Source organism: Gymnogyps californianus, chromosome 11 (genome assembly GCF_018139145.2).
Source record: "Gymnogyps californianus isolate 813 chromosome 11, ASM1813914v2, whole genome shotgun sequence".
NCBI lineage: Eukaryota > Metazoa > Chordata > Aves > Accipitriformes > Cathartidae > Gymnogyps > Gymnogyps californianus.
The window spans coordinates 20,743,190-20,761,202 of record NC_059481.1 but is presented as its reverse complement, the minus strand read 5'-3'; the positions used below and the strand labels follow the sequence as shown (position 1 = coordinate 20,761,202).

The window sequence follows — 18,013 nt, the reverse complement described above, 5'->3', positions numbered from 1 at the left end:
GCTTTGGTTCGTTATTTTTCCATGATTTTCAACTATGCACAGAAAAGGAGTTGTGGACAGCCTGGGACTGAGCTTTCCCCAGCAGTATCCGAAATGCCAACCTTTACACTTGGGAGCCACATACTGACTATTAGAAATGAAAGTAAGCTGCTCCTCCAGCTCCCAACCCCAGGTCCCTGCTCCTTTCACCCTTCGCCTTCCTCCCGCCCTTCCTGTAGCAGACTGACCCTTTCCCTCACCCTTGGATGACACAACATGGGGTTTATCTTTGCGACCGAGAAGTTCCCGAAGCTCACCACAGATCTGCCGCCCTTCCCAGCTGGAGAGGGCAAGCCAAAAAAGAGAGGACCTGCACCAGATTTCCCACTGCTCTGTGCAGCTCCGTGGCAGACCCCAAGTCCTGCCTGCCTGTCCGGAGCAACACATCCCACCACCACAAGTACCCGTGCCAGGGGAGCTCAGGCTAGGGATGGCTGTCTAGGCACCTTTACCAGCAGGTACACATGTCCCTGCAAAAAATACATCATCTACAAAGACATCACAGGGTTTCACCCTCTCTTCCAACACGCACAGGGTGGCTAATTATCATACTGAGAGGGACTGAGTATTTGCAAAAACTGCAGCATAACCCTTGAGATTTTACTGTATCAACTTTGCTATTGTTCAACGGGAATCTTTTTCAACTGTCATATTTTAACACGGTCTGAATACGTCCTTGCTGACTCCATTTCAGATTCATGATCAGACTCACCAAGTTTGCCTGCACGTAGCTGTACATGTTTTAAGGGCAGTTTGTAATTTCTGAAAGCACACCTTTTTTTTTTTAAACCAGAAACTGCCAACCCTCAGAGCCCCTCTGACTGCAGGAGGGTTTTTTGAAGGTTGAGGGCCTTTCCTAATACTTAAAGACTTCTTTTGTAAGTCCTCCCTCTAAGTAAGAGCAAGGCACAAATTCAAAGCATGGACACACTTCTGTTGTGAAACTATCAGCAGCTTACATAAAAGGGCTGCTGCTGTGGTGATACATAATCATGCAAATAAGCAATTGCTGACCCACTAATGAGCACGCAGATTTGGATTAAGGAAAGGAATTAAATATCAGCCTAACTTGATGTAAAAACTGAAACAGAACCTATTAAGAGACAGACTTCACCTATACAGCAGGCTAGGAGCTGAATGGTATAAAATCCATCCCCCACACCCTCATCTGCAATGCAAACATTTCCTCCCAGTTAGCTGCCTTCTGCCAAGCAGAGCCTGGCAGCCCCTTTATCGATCAGAGAAATGAAAAACAAACAAACCGCAGACTTAATGCTGTAAGGATCCCTGAAGATCTGATCCCAAGCCTGTTATGTCAGTGCAAAGACTTTAATGGGTTTTGGATAAGGCCCCCATAGGTTTTTGAGAGGATAAAAAAAAAAAAAAATTCACAGCACTTTCTTTAATGCAAGTATAAAATCGCCTGTAACATCACTGACAAAACAATGAATCAATTACAGACCTGGTAAAGACTGAGTTGGTGTGAACACTATCAATTGCTTTTTCCCACTGAAACAGAGGACAATGGTTCTATGACCACAGTGTCAACCCTCACCTGAGAGCTACCTTATAATCACACATTAGTAATGTCGTTAAGGAGTCCCTGTGTGCAGGTTCTAAGGGCAAAGGATTTTCTTTACTACCTTATCACCTTATCACCTTATCTTTGTTTTTTTCTAGGCTTCTTGACAGAGTTGTCATAAGTTACATTTTAATTTAATTTTAATGTAATACACCACAAATACATTTTAACTGAAAGGTGGAGAAATAAAGCTGTATAGCAGCAGATAATGCCAGATACAGCTCAGATAAAGATCAATGTTTTACTACTGTCTGTAAATCAAACTGGCTTTCAGGTTGGACTCTCTGCTCAATTAGCTCCCCAAGGTCTGCACCGCACCGCTGGCACTCCCAGCAGCTCTGCCCTCCTTGCTACAGTCCTCAAGTTCAAGAGCAGGCTGGCTTTGATGGTATTTATCAGGAAAAAGCTGGTCCTGCCACTACTAAGATGTAAGTGCTCCTTTATATCTCCTTGACTCCAGAGGGACGCAGCACCCACAAGCCAAACTCCCACTTTCCACACGCACAAGAAGATGTTTTCAAAGGCAAATGGTTCTCCCGGATGCCTCTGTTTCAAAATACAAGGGACATCTTCTAACAGTACGTCTGAAGAACAATGCTTAGTATCCAGACTCTGAAAATCAGTTCAGAGTGTCTTAAATTAGGCACCTAATTGTGAATGCCCCAGCATCCATTGCCCTTTTTGGAAATCTAGGCTCAGTTCGGCAAGGTGGTGCAATATGCGGCTCTGCTACAGTCTGCACAGGAGAACAGGCTTAACCACATGCATTTTCTGCTGCAGACCAGCCTTCCGCATTAGCTTTTGGCCCCATGTGAGATTGCACCACTTCTGTATGAAGAGTGTATTTAAATATGTTTAAAAATACAAGCCTATTGCTGCTTTACTAGTGTACTTCCTATTCCTGCCTAGCATTTCCTACTTCTCCTTCTGCAGGGCATTATGCAGTAAGACTAACTCACATAAGACACCTGGGGTTTTTTTGCTTGTAGGAATACTTTCAATTTGCCATTTGAACTCAAATTAACTCGCAGCTTAACGCGCAGGAAGAAAAACAGAAAACCTTCAAGGCTCATTTAGTCTGATAATACAGAACTTCAAGCAACCAGCACACTTTGCAGGCGTCTAGTGTTCTGTGCGCTCAGATCACCTCCCAGATGCTCTCCTTGTCCTTCTCACCGCCACGCTGTCGCAGCAGATTCAGGGTAATGTTACTACACGGCAATGCGTGGATGGAAAAAGCAGGACAGAGGGTGCGAGTACTTTTTCCCTGTTATACAGCACAACGTGCCACAGACAGGGCTAAGTCAACGTGCTCCAAGACCTAGCTGCTGGCCCTAGCCCCATGCGCCCAGCTGATGCAAAGGTTTTAAGGTTTACATGGCGATTTCACGAGGAACAAAGTGATATCAGAGGTGCTGCCAACACTGAATTTCCCTTCCTCCTCTATTCAGCAGGAAAGATTTATAAGCAAAGATATTCACACTACCAAATGCAAGTTCCTGCCCTTCACATTTAAAGCAACAAAATCAACTGTGCAGAACTATGAGGAAATGACAGCAAAGATCTCATCTGGAGGCCATGTACATGCACACCCAGGAGCGGGTGGGCTCTGCCTGCTTTTATTGCTATAAAGAAGTCAGGTTCTTCCTGTAGACTTTTATTTTTTAAGTGGATTTCACACTGCCAGACTGACAGCCTGGAAGGCTGGATAACCTTATCCAGTAAGTACAAAACGGAAAGCAAGTGCAGAGTCTGCAAAAGTTTCCATCCCTCCACCTACAGTCCTGTCATCTCCTCAAACTGCCACCCTATGACAAAGGCCTCTGCCACACTTGCAAATGTCCTGCCCTCATGCAAACAGGGGAGCAACGCTGGACGCACAAAGCGATGTCCCAGAAGAATAAGCCGTTTCATTTGCTATTAGCTAACCTTAAGCTGTCACCATTCAATCCATTGTGAAACTTTCCATATAAAATTGCACTCGCTCCTGAGCAGTCCCTCTTGTTAAAATGACTCTTTAACTCTTCCAGTTAAACTCTTCTTACTTGCACTGGAGACTCTTCTACAATTCAGGAAGCAGCGGTGCAGGCAGCAGCTTTCCCTCTGAGTCAGTACTGAGCTCAGCCACAGCCCAGACCGGGTTGCAAAGGTCACTACCATCGTGGGTAGCTTCTTTCTGATAAAATATAAAGCTCTGTGAGCTGCAGGGTCACCACGGCACTTCTGAAGCACAGCTCTAAGAGCCTCTGGTCCACTCCAAATGCCATCTCAGGTCATTATATTCTGCTTACTTGTTTGCTCCCTCATTTTAATATTTAGGTCTCTTTTCCAGGCATACTGCACATGTCTAACTGTGCTTCCCTGGACAGTTGAAAGTCACCAGCTTACAACAGATTTGCCTCAAAAGAAGTTGTGAAGGTTCATTTAGTTAATATCTGTAAAGCTACTACAAAATTTCAAACAACTATCATTAGCATCATTGTCCCTAATTATGTAATATTAATATACATTACAACATAACACCCCTTTTCAATGCTCATTTCTAGATTTTGCAGGAGAGAAGAGACACCCTCTGGCATGTTTGAAAGATAATCCAATTCCACCTCCGAGACACACACAAGTGGCATACGAACGCTCTGCGACTTTGAATAAAATTCTCAATAAGAGAGCTATAAGCTCTTTAACAAAAGTACCCTTACATTTCAAAAGACAATGATTGCTTTTCTACATCTTTCCTGAACTGTCTCCTAGAAACTCATATGAGAATTAAATCCTAGCTGTAAAATTTCTTAAGATTCAAAGAAACCAACCAGCCTGTAGAAAGGAGATGAATCTCTATTCTGTTCTAGGCATTCATACAGTAATATCTTTGGGCTTCCATTGTATTTCCTACAAGATTCACACTATGTCACCTCCATTATATTATGTAGAGCTCTTTAACGAAGTTTAAAAAAAACCAAAACCCATGCTTCATGAGAGACTGCAGCCGCCCCCGTATCTCTGCTCACTTTCTTTCTTTTAATTAGGACAAGACGAACAAATCTAGGAGAGGGGAAGCAGGGTCTGAGCAGGCAAAGGAGATGCTGACTGCACCCAAAATGGAGCATTATTCTGCACTCCAGTGACAAATCCTCTCTGTGGACCAGTGGGTGCTCACCGGCATCATCGAGACAAGCCCAGCACCATCCTCGGAGGGCAGACAGGGTCCAGTTCTGAAACACAGCTCGCCTGCTCTCAGGGTAAGCAGGCATCCTGCTGGGATACAGGCAAGATCACTGCCGCAGCTGAGAGGAACAGCAGAGGAGACACGAGCAGTAAGGTGAGCCCTTGCATCGTATGTTACATTTGCTAACTAGAGTCAATGATGCTGTGAACCTATTCTCTACATGAAGGCCTGGCCGAATGTATAGCTGTCAGGAAAAAAAAGCCCTAAAAATCTTAAGGCTTTCAAATGATCAAGGCATCGGGTGCACACGGTACCCGCTGGAAGGTGCCTCTAGCACTGTGCCGGCTGTAACGCTGCGCTGATCCAACTGACCCGTCACGGAGCCACAAGCACCACCGTGCTGTTTGTTAAACCCCTCACATCCACACGCCTGTCCTTCCTGCCCGAAAAAAAAAAGACTCCAAGCTTTGTGAGCACTAACGAGGTCGTCGGCGTTAAAGAAATTGTCTGCGATCTCACTCCACTTCCCAGTGGTTCCCACTGAATGGAAGCAGGAGGCTGCATCGAGATTGTTAATAAATGCGTGTAAACAATAGGTTCAAATGTGAAGGCTGAGTGAGTCACCGCGTTGCTGTGTTCAAGCTGTGTAATAGGATCCAAATGCAGAACAAGGACCAGCTAACTTAGGGAGTGGACCAGTTAGCTAATGACAATTATTCTTGGCAGGACTCAAACAATCCCAAAATAAAAACGAGTTTAAACATGTACAGTATGCTTATAAAGAGCAAATCCACCAGGGCAGTCCCGGATCTTAAGCTTTCCTAGGATCTCTCTGCCAGTCTTCCAACACTGTTTATCAAATAAAATAACCCAGACATGTAAGTATAGAAGAGCTATACCAGTAAGATTTGTATGCCTCCAGTTAACCAGTTTAACTGTATATATTTATATAACAGAAACATGCAATAAAGTTCTCAGAAGAAAAACTGAACTCACAATGTAGAAAATATACCTTTTTCACTTTTCACTTCATTATTCACTCATAAACTAATATGTTTATTTACTGCATCTTTAAACAGTGAGAAAAACTTGTCAAATTACTATTGCAGAATAAAAATTTAGCAATTCTTAACACTTGCAAATCATTAGCACAGGTTAAAATTCTTCTCATGGTTTATAGCTTAGTATTCAAGAGGAGATAATTTCTTCCAGAGAGGAACGCAGAAGATAGAATTTAAGAATTTTAAGAAAATTCAATAAACAAATGCCACTGATTATCACAGAAAGATACAATGCTAATTAACAAAAGCAAAAACAAACAGAAAAATCAGTATCACAGAATTAGCAGAATACATACAGAGAAAGGAAAGAGTTCCCAGAGCTCCCTGTGACGCTGGTGAGAAACGTCTTCAAACAAGATAAGGCGGCCTCTGAATAAACTATCAGATTTTGCTTCATAGTTGCTGATAAAATCCAAAATAAGGCTGCAAAAACATTAGCTTCTACTGAAGCCCGCTTACTCACTACAAAGCGTCAAACACACCTTCATCCCACACTTAAAACGCAGCTGCTGCCTCCTAATGAACTGTTTGTTGCAAGAGGGGAATACCGTTATACAATAACCAGAAGGATATTTCTTGATGCAGAAACATAACTGGGTTTTGACTCAGAGAAATGCAGCAGTGCCTAGGAGCTGAGGGTTTCAGCGATAAAAATCATCCAAAAATAACAAGAAGCAACCTGAAGCATATGTCCCTTCTGAAAGAGAAATTTCCACGTATGGATTTATTACATTACATAAACGCAGACCTTCTAATCTAGCCCAACAATAAATCACTACAAGCCACTGAATCAAAGCTGACAGTAAAACTGGAGCAGGTTAATATCTGTTCAGCCTGAGAAACGATGCTCTGATTTCAGTAGCTTTCATACCCTGAATACACTCTGCATCAGTGGCTGGGAACATATTTGCATTCACACGCTGAAAAAGCACAGATCTTGTAAAACATATTTAGCAACTGGTGAGATGTGATACATATATTGACTAATTCCATAGGCCTTTGGAGAAAATCGGTCTTCAGAGAAATGCTATTCTTATCACCTGAGTCGTTCAACATTATTCTCCTTGGAAGTAAAATTCCTTGTTCCATACTGTAAATTTTCAAAGATTAGGGCTCAAATCACTCAAAGTTCTTTCACATATTTAAATTTCATCAAAACTCAGTGGCAGCTGGCTACTGAGTTCTCTTAAAACCTTTTGCTCCCAATCTGAACAGGAAAGAAAAGAAATCCTCCTATTTACCATTTTGTGGATCCATGTTGCTGTCTCTGCAAATAGCGGATTCCTCAGTTCCCACACACCAGTACATTCTGGGTCGCAGTTGTGAAGATCCAACAGACAAACTTTCTGCAGCACTTAAAATTAAATAGTGTTGTCAAAGCTGAATGATCTCCGTCAAGTAAAGGCAGGAGCAGAGCGACTGCTAGTAAGCATCATCCCGAAGAAACATCATTTATTCTGTTTAAAAATAAACAGCAAAACAAATTAATCATTCTAGCATAGAAATTGCAAGATGCTTATTCCTCTGCATTCTAACACAGTTGTCTAAATATTACTTTGCAGAAATGCACTTATCATCCTATAAATACAATTATTTTCATAATAGCTTTGTTAAGAGCATAACGTGAATTAACAGCGGAGACCAACAATGTCTCCACTATAGAAAGATAATGTTCCCAATTTCTCTCCACCAAAGCTGCTCGGTCTTTGGGCAGGGGGGGTGGGGGGTGGGCAGGGGTCACAGCTGCAGTTTCAGATTCTCCACAAGCTAGTGTAAATGCAGAGCATTGAAACCATGCAGTGCAGCTGGAAAAATCCTAAATGCAACCTCAAAACCTTTCCCACCCACAAAGAAGACTGTGGCTCTTGTAAGACTCCACTGTGAGAAACTGAAAAATACTGATGTGGTTACTGAGACAATCCTCTGTAGAAAAGAAAAGAGGACTAAGAGAAACACACCAGCTCCTTTCCCCTTTGTCCGGTCCTTTTAGAGAACTCTACTACCCTAGAAGCGTCAGGCTTCTTCAAACATGTTCAGGGAGGCAAATCAGGCCCTTAGTAGCTCTTAAAGGTTGGCTTCTTCTGAACTGTCTTGCATAACAGCCAGCAGAAAACTGCACAGCTCAGTCTCCCATGGCATTTCCAACTCCTTACCTCTTCAAAGCAGCACACCTGTAATTTTCTCTCTTTTAATGCATCTTCCACAGAGGTTAAAACTATGGGTGAATTTGCAGTGTGTGCTCAACTAGCATCAGCGCTCCTTCATTTTCTGCTTTCAGTTTCAGTCAGTAAACGTCCCTCAGATGTAACATGCCCCTCACCTTTGACTCTTACTAGTTTTTCTCATGTCTGGCGTGTGATGCTGAACTTTTGATTGGAGGCTCTAATACGGCAAAGCATGTAACCCACCTCCCACTTTGGCCAGCAAGACCCAAGAATATCCCTAACTCTCCCTGAGCAGAGTTGGCTTCCTGAGTTGGGATCAAAGGCCAAGGAGAATATAAAAATACACTGATCCATCTCCACTCGACAGGAAGCTTTCTGGTCCGCCCTCGTTACATAGGGTTTTAACCACCAGCTGACAATGTTAAAAATCACCGCATGCTACATCAGCTGTTTCTAGGCAAACATTTGAATTTTAGGTGCACTTACAGCAAAACTCAGCTTCTGATGACCCCTACTTTGTGGTGCCTAGCAGCAGGAACCAAAACTCACACCTCAACTGCTGCGCACACCCCTGCGCCCTGCAATCCGGGCGTTGGGTGCTGCCACAGACTGCGGTTTGGTTCTTCGGTGTTTTTCAGCGGTGGGAAAAATAATTTGGGTGCCATATGGCAAATAATGATATGGATTGAGCGAGCTGGGCCAGGCTACATGCAAGCACTTTCACACACACACCACAGCTAAACACCTCCTTTGCAGCAGGATGGCTACAACTCCAGAAGGATGCAGATGCCTGAGCTGCCGAGCATCCATCCCTCCCTCCACATCAGAGACTGCAGCGGCAGCCCGTCTCCCAGGTCAGGCCCTGGCAGGTCTTACACCCCAATGCAGCAGCAGTTGGGCGCATGTAAGAGGCTGAGTTTGTCAGCATTTACCCACACAAGGAGGGGAGGCTGCGGGCTGCTGCAGGAGGCTGAGATGGAGGTGGTCCCCTAAGCCCAGACCCAGCCCACAAACTGGTGAACAGGGCCATGTTGGTGGAGGACCGGATTCTGCCCTGGAACGTGCTGAGTCCCCGCCGGAGTCAGCTCGGCTCCTGGGCCGAGCTTCCCTCGGCCACACTGGCAGGCACGGCTGCTGTGCTGGGACCCCGTATCTCTGCCATGTTGTGGGTGCGATACCCCAGGCAGAGGTGTCAGGGAGGCTCTCATGCCTCCCAAAAGCTGTCCAGGTTGTTAACTCTGAAAATGGAGGGGATGTGATGCTTCCAGCAGCTGCCTCCCCTGCACCCTCGCTATAAATGCACTGAGCAGCTACAGTAAGAATAAATACTTCCCCATGCAAAGACCAACAGACTAGCTCTTTTTAGCAGATGTTGGTTTCTGAGGCATTTCCTTGCTGTATGACGGGGGCACACCATGTGCACTCACAGCAACTGTAAAAGAAACACTGAATGGGGCTCAGCGTGGACCACAGAGGCTTGAAAACCATCCCACTCCTGATTTTTAGCTTTCCACTCAGCTTATCCCCAGGCTGAAACTTTCCTCATATACAGTGAAAGGAAAAAACTTTCAGGAAAAATAATAGTGTGGTTTTGATAATCAGTTCCCTTTAACTGCAAGTAGGACACTAACTGCTGTAGCCTTGTGTGTTACTGCCACACAGCACCCATGTAAGCAGCATTTCCATATTTCAGGACCTTTGTGTATATAATAAAAAAAACCCTACAGTGCTTTTACCTTAAGCAAGATACACTCAACTGTAACACGTGCAAACACCATGTTTTAATTTAATTTAGGGAGAGGGATCCAATGGGCTCTGCAGAATCTCATTCAGAAGGAGGAGGACCATGCAGAATACACCTGAACGCTGATTTACATCCCATTTCACACATTCCCATTTTCGCTCCTGAGACCTGCTACTGCCAGCTGTCCGATAGTGTCCCAGCACATCCAACCGTGCCATGGCTTGCCGAGATCGCTTCCCAATTCACGAGAAACCTGCCAAAACTTCAGTTCTTTGCTCAAACCACCTGCTGTTTCTGAGAAGCCCATCTGGGGCTGGGCGCTGCCATGGGTATCACCACAGGTCTAGAGAGGCCCACGACACCATCGGGATGGAAATCCGCTGCGGGCTTATCTGCCTGCCATCGCACAAGGCTGGGTGAAGCCAAACCTGGAACCAAAACGGCCTGCCCGATGCCTACCCGGGGACACCCCAGCTCGGCGGGACACGCATCCTTCATCCTTCGGTGAGCTCTGTGCAGAAAGCAGCAAACCAGCCCCCTTCTCCCCACACCACAGCCGCCAGCTGAGGAGAAATAAGGCATTACACCCCGATTCGGGGTGTCTCATAAGCCTTTCTAGTCACTTGTCGGTTGCCGCTTGTCAGCTCAGCCTAGGGGCTCAGGGCCGGGGGAGCCACCCCCAGCCAGGGTCGGGGCGGGGGAGTCCGGAGGGAACCGCTCCCAGCCCAGCCCGCGGCCCCGCTTACATAAAACCGAGTTTTTCCTTAGGACGACTCTCCAGTGTTTCCTCTCCCCGCCGGGCCGGGGCAGCCGCTCTCCCGCCTGCCCGCGCCGGGGAGGGCAGCGCCCGCCACCACCCTGCGCCCGCTGCCCGACGAAGTTCCCTCCGAACTCTTGGTTTTTTAAAGAAAAGCTTCTCCCCCCCCCCCCCGTCCCCCCGCCTCTTCTCCACATGAAAAGCCCCGGCGGCCCCGGCAGCCCCCACCCCGCAGCCTCCCTTCGCGGCGGGGCAGGTGCCCGCGGGGCGGCCAGGCCGAAGCGGCAGCAAAGCCACGGTACCTCCTGTGTCCCGGGGCTGGCGGGGTCCCTACGGCCGCGCCGCCGCCGCCGCCGCCACCTCCTCCTCCTCCTCCTCCTCCTCCTCCTCCGGCGCCGGCCGCCCGCCCGCCTCGCTCTGCGGCGCGGGAGGCGGAGGGAGGGAGGAAGGAAAAGGAGCGGGGCAGCGGCGCGGCGCCTCCTCCGCCACCGGGCCCGCTGAGGGCCCGCCCGGCTCTTCGCGGGGCCCCGGCGGGCCCCGGCCACGGTGAGGGGCTGCGTCTTGCCGGGGGGCGGCTGAGGGTGAGAGGCCGTGGGCCGCAGGCCTCGCACGGCCCCTCGCCTTCCTCCCGAGGGCAGACCTCTCCCGCTGCCCGCCACCGCGCCCTGGGCATGGAGCCCGTCCCGCTGAGGGAGACGTGGAGGGAGAGCGTGAGGAAGGGCGCAGGGCAGCCCCTCTTCTCGGCTCCTTCCCCAGCCAGGACCCACTCATCCATCAGCGACTGGTGTCCGCCTGCTCCCCAGACGGCCCCAACGCGGGCTTACGCTCTTTGGCTTTGTTTTTTTTTTTTTTTTAACGAAAAACCAGACTGTGGGAGTTGCGGGGGCTCTCAGCTACAGCGGGTTGTCTGGATGGCCTCATCCTCACAGCCCCCTGCCATGTAGCTCCCCGGGCGCAGGCACTAGGCTGGCACTGACGGCCGTAGCACCGCTGCCCATCTCCTCTCAGCATCGCTTCTCGACAGAGGCCTGGCCTTACCGATAACAGAGTTGATCCGAGATTTCTTTCTTTGGAAGTTGCTCCTTCCCCAGATCGCAGTGTGAGCTTGCTCCTCTTTGGAAAAGCGAAGCGAGATTGCTCCCTTTCTTCCGAAGGTGTCAGACATGCTGCGTTCCAGCTGGCACGTTGGTGTTCCGCACATCTTTTCCCCATCACAAACCCGTTCATCTCCAGGTACCAGGAACCTCTAACAAGCCTGGTACCGCTTGTTTTTTTCCCCACCCATTGGACCTACTAAGAAAAGATCATTTCTACATGCCTTTTGCTTTGTTATTCATAATGATTCTGTAAATTACATACAGAGGTTTTTTTCCTTCTCTGGTGCGTACCAAGAAATGGGTCTCTGATGATCGCTTGAGGATGGAAAAAGCCATATCCGTTCACTGAATGGCTGCTGCAGTCCGAGATTTGCCTGGGCTGTTTCTTTGATGTGATTATAGAGACACGGAGAGGATGGGTCTTCACGGGTGCTTTTACCCATGTTCAGGTCCCCATTAATGTGCTTTTAGCTGCAGCCATAGTAGCGTTACCTGTTTTTAGCACTCTTTCCACTTCTTACCAAGCCTGCTGTCTTTTATGCCTCACAGCCTGGCTCTTACCCAGACTTTTCTTACAGCTTTTTTAGCACAATTGTTTGAAAACCCACTAAAATAACTTTTTTTCCTTTATTTTGATAGAGACTTTAACTTCCCCTAGCAAGAATTTCTGCACACATTCAAGCTAATTTATTTTTTTTCTTTTTTCGCCCCAAATCTCATCCCACTCTTCCTGGCTTATGTCTCCATTGATTATGTCACTCACAGGAACTCCTTTGTATCTCCAGCCTTCCCCCTTCTAAAGTCTAAAAGCGATGCTGTTAGCAAGTGGAAAATTGAAGGAGTTTGGCTTGGCCTGTGTAGGAAGACGACAGGTATTTCTCACACATGTATGGGATGGGAAGAGTTAAAAGACAATGGTATCGGTATGTTCTTGCTCTCTATCATCTACATTGCAGATGAGGGAAATCAGACAGGAATGGGAACGCATTTAGCAGCGTCATACTAGTGATGGATGTGTCTCCAAGGGGTTTAGGAAGCAGCCAGACCAAGGCAGGAAGCCCCATCTGGCAGTGCGGTCCACGGTCCCTTCCAATTCTCCATTTTGAGGCTCACCTCAGAAGGCAAAAAGGATCCATCCGACTTTGAACTGGAAGAAGCTGTGCTTGCCCCTACCAGCTGCAGCTCTGCTCTTCTTCCCCCTCCGCTTACTGTAAATGACACAAGTTACCAAAGTGACTGCTTAAAGGGTAAGCTATCAGACACACGCTCCATCTTTCATGTGTAGAGCATTGACCACACTTTGGCACTTCACTTTTTAAAAACGGGCTATTCTTCACAAATTGCAGAAGTGAATCCAAGTTCAGATTCCTTCACAGTCCCCCCGTGAGATACCGAATCCCCAGATGCACACATGCAAACACGCACTCTGCCTTCAGTTCTGCCGTGTGGAAAAGGAACCTTGAAATTATTTTGTCTCTTGTGAGCCCAGTGCACGTTTCCGCTTGGGGACTACCGCTGGGTCACTGAATCAAGGGGAACAGACACAACGCTGTTCTAGGAAGAGCCCCCGGTAACTAGAGCAATACAGGGCCATTTTGTTTCAGAAGCATGAAACCGTAACCCTTTCCAGTGTTTACTTTTATTGACACAATGGGCCAAATTCAGAGTGAAATAAAAAACAGTGACAGGAGGATTGAGTTGAGTGGAAGTTGCTTGCTGATGGAAGGGGTCTTTACATGTGCATTAGAGGGGCTGGAATTATCTTAAAGCACTAATCAGTGTAAATAAAAAAGCATTCAAGTTACTCCTCTGTTAAAATGAGTAAAGTCAATAGAAGTTTCCTGCTCCCCCACCTTCCTTTCTGAGCAATATCAATATGTAGCATTTAGAAACCATTTCACAAAGTTAAAACATTTATTAGGAACAAGAACTATTACAAAAAGATACCCATAGTCTAAATATATACATGAGGTTTAAACATAGCATTTTCATGTACCTTTAGCTATAAAAATACATTAGATTAACTGTATCCTAATTTATAAATATAGTTCTTTTTTTTTTTAAAAAAAAAAAGTAGTATTTCATATGAAAGCCTTACTGTGCAATGAAAGAATATATACCCTCTAAGGGGTTATTTTAAAGTTAGTGTCTAGTGTTATATAACTTAGAAAATTCAGTGTGTAGAGTCAAACCCTGATTTATACAATAAGAGATACATTGACTTTTTAAAAACTTGATAAGGGAAAAAAAAGAGGTGAAATATATATCATACATATAAAGCCAGAATACTAGGATTTTAAGAATTTCAGATTATTTCAGTTTCAACCACTGTTTATCAAAAATTAATAGAGATACATCAAGATAACCAGCCTTTTACTGTTTGCCTTACCTCCCTACTGTGACTGCAGCCCTAGAAAACCGTCAAGTAGGCAAAAAGTAAAATGTTTGTCTGAGAAGATGTTTGCACTCTAAGTAAGTGTTTTACAAAAATAGAAACTTATTTACAATGTTCCCATTTGGCCTTTCATGGGGAAGGGAGGACATTTTCTTCACTGGATGGGGAGATTTACCTGTCTCACACACCCATGGGAGGACAGGCACCTAGTTATACACAACTGTTGGAGGTACGTCATTTAAGAAGTTAAGCAGTGTTGAAGTGCAATTTCAATGTTCACTAATAAGGAAGTTTAGGCTCATGCAAACTTTTTCCTTACTTATCACCACCCACCTTCCTTCCTCCTCCAAAAAAGGTCCACTTATGCAACAGAACTTGTAACTGACTGGGTATATCTCTGAGCAAAGGAAGGTACCAGTTAAATCCTTGCTTGCATCAGAGAACAGAGGTTAGACCTGCATTTCTGCTTCGAGCCCTGACACCTGGAGAACTCCAGGCAGCAATCTTTACCAGTGCTCTACGGAGATCTGTTGATATGCCATAAGGAACCTCTATCGGTTTGCACTCAGAGGACAATCCCAGCGAGATCAGCTAAAACTTCCTAACAAGCTGACACCACTAACTCCTGCATACTTACAGCTCCTGCGGACATGGAACTTCCCGTACATTTGCCAGCAGTTTTCCAGTACAGAATCAGGAGGAGGAGGAGGGAAAGTAGTGAACCCAGGAACTGAAGACAGCATGTGGCTTGTCATTAATCTCATAGTAATGTCTAGGCATGCAAAGAAGTTACTGCAGGAGATACTAAGGCATGAACTTGGTGTGACAGCCACTCCATGGATGCTATCCATGTACGTGCATGCTTATACAACTGTAAGCAAGAGACAATTCAAGGCAGTTTATTTCTCAGTGAAGGATCAGCTACTCTGTGCTTGCCACAAGATGACAGCACTCACGAGGACAATTACTGCAAAGCTGCTGACACATTTAAGTCCAGCCGTAGCTTATTCCATGGTAACTGGTTTGTACACCCACATCTTTAGCGCTCAGTGTGTGCTTGGGAGCACCTGCCTTTTCATACTGTACTTCCAGAAATTTATTTTAAGCTACATTCATACGGGATAAAGAAGTGGTGAGAAGAGCTTATAAGTTTTACTCTCATAATAATAGCTCTGGCTCAAAAAATGAGGAGATGTTCACAAAGCCTGAAAGTTACAGAGAAAGAGAGAGCAGGACAGCTTCTTGCAGCTCTTCTGCTCCCTCCTCCAGATCAGAAGGACTGGCGTGGGATGTTTTCTGTGGGGTATCTACCATGCTACATCCTTAGCATTCAACTCGGTGTCATCACAGTAAGTACAGTGCAAAATCCTCTTGCAAAAAGTGCTATAGTGAGGGTTTGAGATACAATTGTGACTCATTTGGAGCCAGAAGGATTAGCAAGTCAGTAACTTGCATTTGCAGCATGTGTAATGTGTGCACACCAAAACATCAGGTTCCAAGGACACTTTAAAGTCTAGCTCTGTTGGGTGAAATACTGGCCCCAAAGGAGTCCTCTAGGAAACTCCCACAAATCTCATTCAGGGCTAGAATATCACCAATATGGAGAATACATGTATCTTTAGAGAGACCAAGATAGCTCTTCAAAGAGAATTTCGTTACAGATCCTTCCATGAAAGCTTGCACTCCCATTCCAAACTCCAGCTGCAATCTTCACACAAACTCCGCCAACTTCAGTCAAGTTGTATTAACCCTACCACTCAAGTCCATTTATGCCAAGTGAAACCCATATGCCTCCGAAGTCCACGCTAATGGTACCAGAAGTCTCTCTAACATGCCATTGATGTCCACGTCCTTCAGGGGTACAGTTTGAAAGCAGATGTCCTGCAAACACTGTGACTGACCAGCATTTTAGTCACAAGTAGCAGATAGATGTACAGCCAGGGACTTGTACAGTACAAGTGTGTGCTATGCTGCCAGTAGGGTCAGTTAAATCAGTTTTCGAAGAGCCAGTTGACAAAATGGAGTCCAGTAGATTCAGTGTTTCTAGAGGAATAAAGTTAGGTGTTTCCATTTTCTTTCCTACCCCTCCCCTCCCCCTTGCTCTGAACACATCCCCCATGTGTCACATTCAGAGTGTCAGCATTTTAGGCCTTCTGTTTTCATGGACTCTTCTGGGAGAGTTTAATGGTGACTGTTTTCACTTCGGTATATTCTGCCAAAGCATATTCACCACTGGAAAAGAAGAGAGAGGAGGGAAAGGCACAAACAATTGTAGCATGTTAATGTGTACTTCCCTAAGATAAGAGATTTCTACACACGTGCATTTTAGCCACTGATCGACAGCTGCTATAGATGACATCAGGCCATTAAAACCAGAGCTGAACTAACTTACACCAGCTATCAATTTGGCCCACCACTTCTAATAATCGCTAAGTACAAGCACATAAGTACACAACTACACTCAGTTGTAAAAGAAACATGGAATGCTTCTGGTCACAGTAACCCACAAGATGACACCTGGTGACTCTGCCTAGTGAAAATCGAGCACTATTGTGAGAACCCATAGAAGAAACATCCATGTAAACATAGTTATCAGTGCTTAGACAGCAATTAAAGTTACTTTTTCACTGAAAGTAAGCTTCTATCTACAAGATACCATATAATCAAGAGGGCACGGTTGCTCCAGAAATGCATACTGATGACAGACCGCACCACTGCATTATGTCTTAGTTGGTGGAAACTGGCGCTATTCCCATGCCTTGCCCAAGGGATAAACCGCTGACATCCTTTAATTAGCCAGGCAGCCAGGCAAAGTAAACCATAAGGTCTCAATATATATGTCCCATTTGAGGATTCATTCATTTGCTGTGCTTAGCCAGTGAGGCATCTGAGTGTCTCGGAGCAGCAGATGCACCAGAACAGTTACTGGAAATGGTTCCTGGAAATAAACCTGGCTTATGAAAGACAACGTGCATTAGATTCCTCTGAAGTCTTCTGAATGGTGTAATAAAACCTGCCTTTCTTCTACACAAGAAGAAAATTAAGTTTTAAGTCAATTTCTCAGCTCTACCTCTAACTTATAGGGTGACCTTGGTTTAAAAATTTCTGTGTTAGTAACTAATTAGAGCTGGAATCCCTGGTAGCCATGCTGCAACAGGTCAGGCTGGGGAAAAGGAATAGAGGGTCTGTCTGTAATTTAGTAGCAAGCTTGGAAGGTGGGAGGTAGAATGATTTTGGAGATCATTCCTTGTTGTTCTAGCTCCAACATTAGAAAGTCAGAGGTGGGAAGAGGTCCAACTAGGAGCAATGACACAGCAGTCAAAGGAGGCCCAGATACCACCATATAAAGATGGAGGAGGTTTGCGGTGGATACTGGTGTCCCCAGCCAAGGTGCCATATTTCTCCCTTGATCTAAAAATCTAACTAGTAAGGAAAAATGCTTGCCAGTGGAATTGACTGAACTGGAGTTATTAAGAGCTTATAAAGCAGATGAAGGGACTCCTAAAGGCACCGCTCACTTTCTCACATCTGTGCTTTACATCCACGCTGTACTGGCTTAGCACCTCCCTGTGCAGCATACTGCCAGCCTGATAGTTTAAAAGCAAATTCAACAATATTTTCACAGTCACAATTGTTATTGCATTCACCATCCACATATAAACAAAATATTGAGCAAAACTTACAGTTCTCTGCCATTGCCTGACATTTTAAAGCCACCAAAAGGAGCCTGTGCATAGAGCGCATTGTAACAGTTGATCCTGCAATAAAAACATCAATTGTAAAAAGACAATTCAATACCAAGGAGAAGCAAGATGATGACAACAACAACAATACAAAAAAGGCTGAAAGCTGTCACTTTTCTCTTTATACAGTTCATTCACTTGAGAAATCAGATTTTAGCAATAAAATCTTGATTTGCTACAGAAACAGAAAACATTTGAGTGGTACTCAGTCTGACCTACATCTCACTTCATAGTCTCTAATGGTTAAGACATTGATGCTTGAGC

General features: G+C 45.5%; 2 protein-coding genes across 3 annotated transcripts in view; both read right to left on the bottom strand.

The window, feature by feature from the left end:
* Positions 1-7,156, bottom strand: part of LRRK1 (leucine rich repeat kinase 1) — a 77,163-nt gene extending 70,007 nt beyond the window's left edge. The window contains exon 1 of the mRNA XM_050903147.1: positions 7,090-7,156. Coding sequence (XP_050759104.1) covers positions 7,090-7,156 — 67 coding nt within the window. The remainder of the gene's footprint in view (positions 1-7,089) is intronic.
* Positions 7,157-16,104: 8,948 nt separating this feature from the next.
* Positions 16,105-18,013, bottom strand: part of ALDH1A3 (aldehyde dehydrogenase 1 family member A3) — a 34,801-nt gene continuing 32,892 nt past the window's right edge. For both annotated transcript variants that reach the window (XM_050903116.1, XM_050903117.1), the window contains 2 exons: positions 17,690-17,764; positions 16,105-16,238 (listed from right to left, as the gene is read on the bottom strand). In XM_050903116.1, coding sequence (XP_050759073.1) covers positions 16,166-16,238; positions 17,690-17,764 — 148 coding nt within the window. In that variant the 3' untranslated portion in view covers positions 16,105-16,165. The remainder of the gene's footprint in view (positions 16,239-17,689; positions 17,765-18,013) is intronic.